This window comes from Vicia villosa, linkage group LG2 (genome assembly GCF_029867415.1).
Source record: "Vicia villosa cultivar HV-30 ecotype Madison, WI linkage group LG2, Vvil1.0, whole genome shotgun sequence".
In the NCBI taxonomy this organism is placed as follows: domain Eukaryota; kingdom Viridiplantae; phylum Streptophyta; class Magnoliopsida; order Fabales; family Fabaceae; genus Vicia; species Vicia villosa.
In genome coordinates this window covers 169,011,168-169,020,928 of record NC_081181.1, presented here as the reverse complement: position 1 = coordinate 169,020,928, position 9,761 = coordinate 169,011,168, and the positions used below count along the sequence as shown (strand labels likewise).

General features: G+C 34.2%; 1 protein-coding gene across 1 annotated transcript; it reads left to right on the top strand.

Annotated features, from left to right (window-relative positions):
• Nucleotides 1-3,928: 3,928 nt before the first annotated feature.
• Nucleotides 3,929-9,557, top strand: LOC131650594 (histone acetyltransferase HAC12-like). The gene is made up of 14 exons (XM_058920297.1): nucleotides 3,929-4,104; nucleotides 4,576-4,855; nucleotides 4,964-5,970; nucleotides 6,225-6,509; nucleotides 6,594-6,875; nucleotides 7,083-7,211; nucleotides 7,287-7,487; nucleotides 7,595-7,737; nucleotides 7,879-8,182; nucleotides 8,457-8,596; nucleotides 8,717-8,774; nucleotides 8,864-9,304; nucleotides 9,391-9,468; nucleotides 9,519-9,557. The coding sequence occupies exons 2-14, from the start codon at nucleotides 4,585-4,587 to the stop codon at nucleotides 9,555-9,557; spliced, it is 3,378 nt and encodes a 1,125-aa protein (XP_058776280.1). The 5' UTR covers nucleotides 3,929-4,104; nucleotides 4,576-4,584.
• Nucleotides 9,558-9,761: the final 204 nt, after the last annotated feature.

Sequence of the window (9,761 nt, the reverse complement as noted above, 5' to 3'; positions counted from 1 at the left end):
TATCGATAGTACCAATCAATTCTTAAAAGTCCTCCTTCAATCATGCAGTCCCATACCTGTATAGCCCCAGGATTCTTCTCATTCCGATGTAAATTCAATTTTTTTTGCCTAAGAGCTGCCAGGAGCCGCTCATTGTCATGTCTCGTGCACCGACAACCACTTTCCACCCTCATCGGCCTCGGGTGTTACATGTCTATCAGCTTCTACTTAGTTTGTCCCTCAACCTTAAAGGTACTGAGAGAATTCTGCTATGATACCATTTATAATGCCTCATATTACTTTCAAGAATACCGATTGATCCTACAAACCAACACGAGTCTTTTCATCATGCTTTGTCCTAACTCACACGCTTTCCGAAAAACTTCCCAAAAGGTTACCCATCCAAATACTACTCCAAGTCAGTGACGCTTAACTATGGAGTTCTTATTTGTAAGGCTACCGAAAAAAAGATGCATCTTGTTGGTATAGGTAGTACTAATTAATCCTTATAAGCCCTTCTTTAACCATGCAGTCCTATATCCGCATAACCCTGGATCCCCCTCATTCCGAAGTGAATTCAATTTTTTTGGCCTAGAAGCTGCCAAGAGCCACTCATTTTCAAGCATCGTGCACCGACAACCACTCCCCTCCCTCGTCGGTCTTGGGTATTACATGACAATGATCCAACATAAGGTTTCAACTTGCGACCTTTGTGTATTAAACGCGCACCTCTATCACTAAAATCGTTGAGGTAACTTTTCTGGGTTGAGTCTTATATTATACTATCGTACTATCTTGAACACCTAGTGGAGATATTGTGTGTGAAGCTCGCCCTGACTAAATTTCACAATTATATCGTCCATGTACACCTTCAATGTCTCTCATATATCCTCTTGAAAAACCTTATTCATCATCCTTGGTATGTCGCGCTGGTATTCTTTAACCAAAATGGCATGACTTTACAATGATAGTTGACTTGATCGGTCATGAATGTTGTCTTTATCTGGCCAGACTCGTTGTACATAGGTATATAATTGTATCTGGAGTAGGCATCCACGAAGGATAAAAATTTGTATTCGGCTGAGTTATCTATAAGTTTGTCAATATTCAGGAGTGAGTAAGAATCCTTTGGACAAGCTTTGTTGAGGTATGTATAATCAATACATATTCTCTATCTCTCCGATGCCTTCTTGACGTTGGAGAGACATTATGTATACCTTGTCTTGGAAATGAACCTGGAGTCCAATAGGCCTTTCACTGTGCTTGCGGGAGCTTCATCCTTTTCTTGGTACTGCATTCTCCTTCTTTGAGAGACGTATCGGGCACTGGCGTCGGCATTCAATCAATGGCCTGCCACATTGGGGCCAATGTCAAACATCTCATGTGGAGATATAACAAAGAGGTATGCGTTCGAATGAAGACATTCAATTAATGTGGACCTTACTTTCAGGGGAAGCCCAAATCTATCTTTACATACCTCATAAGGTTATCGCCGAGCTGGACTGATTCAAAACCGTCATATAGAGTATGTGTAATTTCCTCCTCGTGTGCGTCCAAGTCGAAGGTAAAAGTGTCCCAAAGATTTTCTTTTGTCCCCGACATTGACACAAGAATGTCCTCTTGGATGAGTTCCTTGATTCACTTAGTTTCCTTCGAGTGGACTAGCGATGTCACCCCATCTAACTTCTCTAAGAATGACCTCCATAGGATACATCTGAAGGCACTTTTGTAAGAGATTACAAAGAAGTTGAGGATAACCTTTCTTTCATGCGTTCCTTCTCTAATTGCTAATGTCAGATATGTCGTTCCATGAGTATGAGTCATTGAATCGTTGAAGGCCAATAGAACTCCCCTGTTATACAGATTCAAATTTGCTTGTTAGATACCGAAAAGTTCCAACTTGTCTGCGTAGAGGATGTTTCACGAGCTTTCGTCATCCACGAATAATCCTATCAGGCTTTGATCAGTGATGGTGACTACAAGAATAAGAGGTAGATAAAAGTGTATAATTCTATTGATCTTTTCGCAATCTAGAAAACCCAAATCAAATAGGTTTATGTTTTGTTGAATACTAGTGGCTGTCATAAGTAGAAAGCAATATGGAAAATGACACATGTTAGAGGGCGCAAGATCACGAAACTCGTCGATCTGTGACATTTGGTGAACGATTAATTCAGGAGATCGATCAAAGATCTTGGACACGATTACCGGATTTATCGTCTCTGCTCCTTCTGTTTCTGATAGAGATTTAATTTTAGATCGAGATGGATATAGTAATAAAATTTTGAGGAATCAGAAGTCGATTTCCACAAACGACGCATTTGTTTCTTTCATGAAACTAAAGAGAGTAAATTTGAGTTGGAGTGAATCTCAGCCATTTGAACCTTTGACCGACTCAGAAGTCAGAATAAATTTTAAACTTACTGTTAGAGATAAAAATAAACTAAGTCGAATTAAACTTAAATTCCTAAAAAATAATTAAAGTTTAGGTCTACCTTATAGCCAACTATAAATTTATTTTCAAATGAGTATAACATTTTTAAAAGTTTGATAAATATGTTTTTTTGAGAGTAGGTAGGGCTGAAGCTTAGAATAGAAAAAACTTTCAAATGAGTATAACATTTTTAAAAGTTTGATAAATATATTTTTTTTGAGAGTAGGTAGGGCTGAAGCTTAGAATAGAAAAAACACTAAAGAGAAGTGTGATAAATATTTAGTCGGGTAAACTATTTTTTCTAAAAACTTATAAATTTTTTTATATGATTGTTTATAAGTTGTTTTGATATGTTGTTTTAGATAATTAAATATTATTTAAATTTGCTACATATAATATGTAGGTTAATAAACTTAAACTACTGAAAATATTTATAGTTTACTAACTTTATTCTTAAAACAAAATATAATGTGATACAAAATATTATTAATATTATTTAAATAGACTGTTATATAGAAATAAATACTTTTATCAACATTGGTTTATACTTACACTTATCCTTATATTTTAATTAATAGAAATAAAAATCTTGTAATAGGAAACCAATTAGGTTGATATACTAAAGCCCGCTATACGTTGTCCGATTAGCGATAATTATGGAAAATTAAATCTAATTACTAATATAAATAAAACTCGAGTCTTAAACCAATTGAAGAACTTACCAAGACGAATAAAGAAAGGGATTTAAGAAAAGTCAATTTTCCTTTCTTGGTCTCTTCAAATTCAACTATTCACTTCTTTACACACAACACAACAAATCTGAAACGACAACGTTTTCACTTTGTACGTTCTCTTTCATCTAACCCTAATTTCTCTATTTTGTCCCAAATTCAAAACCCTAACCCTAATTTCGTCTATTACAATCGAGACTTAATCGGTCTTTACGATTGATAATTGCATAATAGTAATAATCATCATAATAAACAAAACGCATTTCTTTGGTTCAGCCGTGATTATTTTCAAACGCGCTTTTCCATTTTTTCCACCGATTTCAGTTGCTATTAGGGTTTTGGTTGGAAAATTGATTCTGAGTTTAATACAAATAACACGTGATTTATCAATTTTATCACCAGAAAATAGTTATGATATACCAAGATTTAATATTCCTTTATAGTGATACTGATTCAGATCAAATGTACAGAGTTATTGTATACTCCTTTTAAAATTTATCAATGAAAAAAATAATCTTCTAACTTAATTGATATAATATTTAGCCTAATATTTATCAATGAAAAATTTAATCCTTTTAAAATTGGTGTTTATATATGGACTTGTTTAGTTTTTTATTATTATACAGAAGATTGTTTAAATTTATTATAATCTTATTTTATCTCATTTATGAGTTTACTAAAGTTTCTGTATATATCATCAATACTAATTGAACTTTCTGTAACTAATTTCTTTTTTTAGTTTCTGTAGCTTAGTGAATAGAAACTATGGAACACCAGACTAGGATTTCTGTGGCAGACGAAACAAAGGCTTATGGCACATTAAGAAATTATTCATCAGTTTTCTTGGACATTCCACAAAATAGAGGGTTCAATGAACTATGCAATCAACCTGTTGAGTTCTATGCAGACTGGCAAGATCATCCTGAAGTGGAACAAAATCGTAAAGTTGCTGCTTCAAAGGTATGTTTTTTGAGGCACCCTTAATAATCAGTTTTAAGTTTAAGTTAACTGTGGATATTGCATTGTGTCTGCAAGTTTTGTATGAAAATCAAATAAGGTAATCTGCCACAGGTGGTTTATGGGTGTAAGTGTTGTAAAAATGCTAATCAATTCATGTCTGGTTACAACTGTGTTGTTTTCATTAATTCCTTTTTGCACAAGCTGCTACTTTCTTGCTGATGCTGTTCAATGTTTGTGCTTGAGACTGGAGTTATCCCCTCAAAAACCAGTTACTTAGGTGTTGTTTGTTATTGATCACCTAATATATAAACTCTTTTTTGTAATTATCACATATCGGCTCTTACTGGAATATTTCTAACTATGACACTGCTCGGATGCAAGTATTTTTAATATATTTAGTATACAATGCAATTTGTAGCGGTATACTATTAACTAAACACTATTGTTTTTTTTTTTTTACATATTTGGCAGGAGGACTATATGAACTTGGAGACATTGCCTCGCCATGTGCAAGCTGTATCAGACTCTTCTAGAGCTCAAGTCACTGGTTATTATAGAATGCTAAGAGAGGGACAATCTGTCCCTTCTACTGTTCATGATCTGCCTTGTTTTCCTGATGACCTTTCATCAATCCCCCCAGTTGCTAATATGGATGTGCGTAGTAACTTACCTGTTTATGGTGGTGGAAGCTATTTGGATGCTAACACCAGATCTATTAACAACTATTTTCCTCATCAACAAACAACTAATTGTATGTTTAAATTAGATTGTGATTTCTTCCCAAGTTTAAAACCTTTTTTGAGCAATATTGATTTTGTCTTTTGCAGCAATGTTATTGACATTGTGTTTTCTTTTTTAGGTGATACCGACATACTACAACCTACCAAAAGAAAAAAAATGATTTGTGGATTTTCCAATCCTTTTCCTGGCTGGAAGTCTTGTATAGAATTGCAAGATGCATGGAAATATCTACCACAAATGCTGGATTTTCAGAAGAGCTCTATTGTAAGACATGATGTTAATGATGTCTTGGCTGGTAATACCGGACCCCTTCCAGTACTACCTTATTCCTTGAATAACGATCAATGGAATAACCTGTTGGTTCAACCTTATTCATCTCAAACACCTTCGGAAGTGCCACAACAGTCACAATTTCCCCCCTTCTCTTCTATCAATTTTGAGAGTAATGGGCAAGAACTTAGAAATCTGATGTTTCATTCTTCGGGAATCAGAGGGATAAACAACAATGAGGCAGGTGATACACTTGAACAGATCTTAGAGGAGCCAAGCCTCGAAAGCGATGATGTGATGGAAATCAGCTCAGAGGAATTTCTCGTTAGTTTGAATTCCAGGAAGCGTACTCTCGCGATGGATCCTTTTTCTATTGGTGGAGAGGTTATGCAGCTCTTAGCTAAATTCGACCGTGGCATTACATTGAACTCCAACCTTCCTAATCTCACCGATGATGTTTTTCCTATTGATGGAGAAGGTATACAAGGCACAATTGATTTCAGGACAAATGCCAAAAAGAAATTTGATGAGCCAACAAATACTAAGTCCTCAAATTCTCTAGTTAATGAAATAGATAGCGACAAATCAATGGAAATTGACATTGGATCGAATTCCATTATGCACACTCTCATAAGCAAGGCTCCTATTCCTATTGATGTAGAGGACAAACATGACATAACTGGATTCAACCAAGAGGAGAAAGTTGTTAAAAGGAAAGTCAGTAAGCCAAAAGTTGATCAAGAGAAACAATTTAAATCCTCAAATACAACCGTTGATGTTATTTCCTTGATTGATTTTTTCACACATGATCAAATAACAGAACATATTAATAGTCTGAGAAAGGAACCTCTTAAGGTTAGTACACCATCTTCTAGTGTTTTCAATTATTGTTATATGTTTTGTCATGAACTGTCTGTCCCAAAAGGTTAAGCTATTTGGTTAAAACTCGTGAATAATACTTCTTTCTATCAAAAACATTGAAATTTTGCATGTGCTCAGCTGATATTTATTTAAGTTTAAATTTCTATTTTTGCAACTTACTTTTGTGCATTCTATTTGCTTTTGAATTTGTCTTGGCCATATAAAAGTTAACAATTATTTTAACACAGATTACTGCTGAAGATGGAACAGGAATTGATGCAAACACATGCCAATTATGTGAAAGGGAAAAGCTTTACTTTGCACCAGTACCGATTTTTTGTATATGTTGTGGCATTTCCATCGGTAGAAGAAAAATATATTTCTGTAGAAAAGATGAAGAATTTGATGCAGAGCGTTGCTTTTGCTCCTCCTGTTATAATGCATCTAAAGGCGGGTGCATTGCATTTAACGCAACATTTGTTTCTAAGGCAAATCTTGAAAAAAAGACAAATGATGAAGTACTTGAAGAACCGGTATGTTGTAATAACCATTACTATATAATTCACCTTTATATTGAAAATCATAAACTAACTTTTAATGATCATTGTTTCTTCTAGTGGGTTGAATGCAATAAATGCAAAAGATGGCAGCATCAAGTATGTGCACTCTACAACAACAGAAAAGATTTGGACTGCAATGTTGAGTATATATGTGCTGTATGCCGCTTAAGAGAAATTGAAAATGGAGTGCATGTTCCCTTACAAAAGACTTCTATTTATGGTGCTAAGGACTTACCACGCACCATGCTTAGTGACCATTTAGAGAAGAGACTTTTTAAGCGTCTCATGGAAGTGAGAGTAGATGGGGAAAAAGTTAAAGGAAGTGAGAATCTTGATAAGGTAATACAGAAAAATCAATATGTATGCACATAAATTTAAAATATCATAACATTTTCTTATTCTTATACAAGCAAGTAAATTCAAAATAATACTAAAATAGTTTTCTTTCTTGTTATTTATACTATTGATCTTTTTAAAACAAATGTAAATTGATTTGAAAATTATAGAATATTTTTTTACTTGCCATGAATTTCTGCAAAACTGTAGGTTTTAGCAGCAGAAAGTATTTCTATTAGAGAAGTGTTATCTATCGACAAACAATTGAAAGTGAAGAAGCAGTTTCTTGATATCATCCCAGAAAAGAATTATCCGGCTGAATTCTCTTATAGATCAAGAGTAAGTTCAGTAATTTTATCAATGAAAAAATAAATATACGTTCAAGAGGTTTAATACAAGTTTCATTGGTTTCAGGTGATACTTCTGTTTCAGAATATTGGTGGAGCAGATATATGCATTTTTGGACTGTACGTCCAGGAGTTTGGCTCCGAATGTGGCAATCCGAATCAGCGTTGTGTGTATATTTCATATCTTGATTCTGTCAAATATTTTAGGCCCGAAAGAGTGATTGTGGAAGGAGGAGCACTTCGTACCTTCGTTTACCATGAGATATTGGTATTTTTCTTTTGAACTTTACTTACTTCTAGGCCAGTAAAAGATATAAAATTGAATGCTAAATCCTACCATTTTTTCTATTTGTGTTTTTTTCCCTCTATCATCAGATTGGATACCTTGATTTTTGTAAGAAAAGGGGTTTCTCCACTTGCCACATATGGGCATGTCCTCCTTCAAAAAGGAATGATTATATACTATATTGTCATCCCAAAGAGCAAAAGACTCCAAACAAGGATAAGCTACGCTCTTGGTCAGTATTTCTTTCTTCTTATGAGTATATGTTGAGTCTTTATGAGAATTTGAGAGTAGTATTTTCCTTTTTATCATCTTTGTTTTTGAAAACTAGCACTGCCATGTTACCATAGAATATTTATATTGTTTGTTTATGCAGGTATCTTTCAATGCTAAAAAAGGCTACTGAAGAAAAAATTGTTGTTGGTTTAACAAACATATATGATCATTTCTTTGTTCCTACTGAAAAAGAGGGCTCCAAAGTGACGATTTCTCGTTTGCCATACTTTGATGGAGACTTTTGGTGTGGTTCTGCTATGGAAAAAGCGTGGACCGTTGAAAAAGAGAGTAGAGGAGACTATGAAAACATGTTGAAGAAACAAGTGTCAACTAGAGCTTTAAAGACCATGGGACATGTCAATCCTTCGAAAGATGCTGCTAAAGACATTTTAGTGATGCAAAAAGTATGTCGCCCTTCTCTTTTACTTTCATCCTTTAATTTATTTTGGTATATATTCTCTAGATTTAATTGAGGGTGTTTACAATGGTTGAATTACTAAAGATATTTGACTTTGATTATATCTAACTTAAAATTCATTTAAATGATGGATTTTGATTGGTTAATATATTGAATGAAAAGTTGCAATGTTGTTATTATATAGTTCAGTTTAAGTTATTTATATAATGTGTCAATTTATCTAATCTTTCTTCCTTTTTTTTCCACCTAATTTTCATTAGTTGGGTCAAGAAATATTGCCTACCAAGGAAAATTTCATTGTAGCCCACTTACAATATTCATGCACGCACTGCTGTGAAGTGATAATGTCTGGGAAGCGGTGGTTTTGCACTGAATGCAAGAAATTTCAGGAGTGTGAAAGGTATGATAACTTAAATACATATTTCAATTGTTTCCCCTTCTTTTAAAATGAATGCATTGGTTTTACATTGAATACAATGAAAAGGGTTTTGTCTTTGACTTTCATATCAATATATTACAGATGCCATAATTCAAATGAACACACCTTAAAGAACGGAGAAGTGCATCCACTTTTTCTGGTAACAACCTAACTAAACCTATAGCTTCAATATGATTTTGTCATCATTAGTAAATTCATGCAAAATTTTGATTTATGTGTCGTTTTTAGGCCTTTGTTGATGATATCCCCTCCAGCACTAAGCATAACGATACCATCCTTGGGAATGGATTATTTGAAGATAGAAACAACTTTTTGAGCTTCTGCCAGAAGTATCAGCTTCAGTTTGACACACTCCGACGTGCTAAGTATTCTTCAATGATGATCCTCTACCATCTAAGCAATCCTAGTCGTATGACTTCTGGAAAATGTTGTAGTATTTGTTGTGCACACAATGTGTTTCAAAAGTGCTGGAAATGTGAGGTTTGTCCAGATTGTACCATTTGCTCTGCATGCTATAAGGATAGAGGTGTTGACTGCCATGAACACGTGTTGACTCAAAATGAATGCAATTCAACTCAAAATGAACACAATTCAACTCAAAATGTGCACAAGTTGGCTGAAAATAATTCAATATCACAATCTGATAATCAAGAGTCTAATGGGAAAATGGTATGAACTTAATTCTTTGGATTTATTGTTTTTATTACTTGTTTGTTCTAGATTGTGTGATCATACTTTCTGATTTACACACACAGATGTTGAAGAAAATGAAACTGGAGAAATTTTTGAAGAAAGTATCTCAACTTCGAAAGCATGTGTCACAAAGGAAAAAGGTATGAAATTAATTCTCAAGATATTTTTTTTCATTACTTGATTGTTCTAGATTGGTGATCATACTTTCCCTCTTACTCACAGTTGCTGAAACTGGAGATGATGTTGAAGCATGCATATCAATGTCCCGTAACAAGTGCTAAACCTTGCTGTGATGCATCATGTTGTCAATTCAAGAAGTTTTTAAAACATGCCAAAAGTTGCACAGCTCATATTCGTGGCGGATGTGAGGATTGTGAAAATATATGGACTATACAATTTTCTCACTCCTTGGATTGCAAAGACTCAGAATGTA

Excerpts from the sequence above, each read along its gene's own strand:
- LOC131650594 (XM_058920297.1), top strand. The coding sequence starts at position 4,585 with ATGAACTTGGAGACATTGCCTCGCCATGTGCAAGCTGTATCAGACTCT. Across the intron at positions 4,856-4,963 it reads TCATCAACAAACAACTAATT|GTGATACCGACATACTACAA; the intron begins GTATGTTTAAAT and ends TTTCTTTTTTAG. Across the intron at positions 7,738-7,878 it reads AAGGATAAGCTACGCTCTTG|GTATCTTTCAATGCTAAAAA; the intron begins GTCAGTATTTCT and ends TTGTTTATGCAG.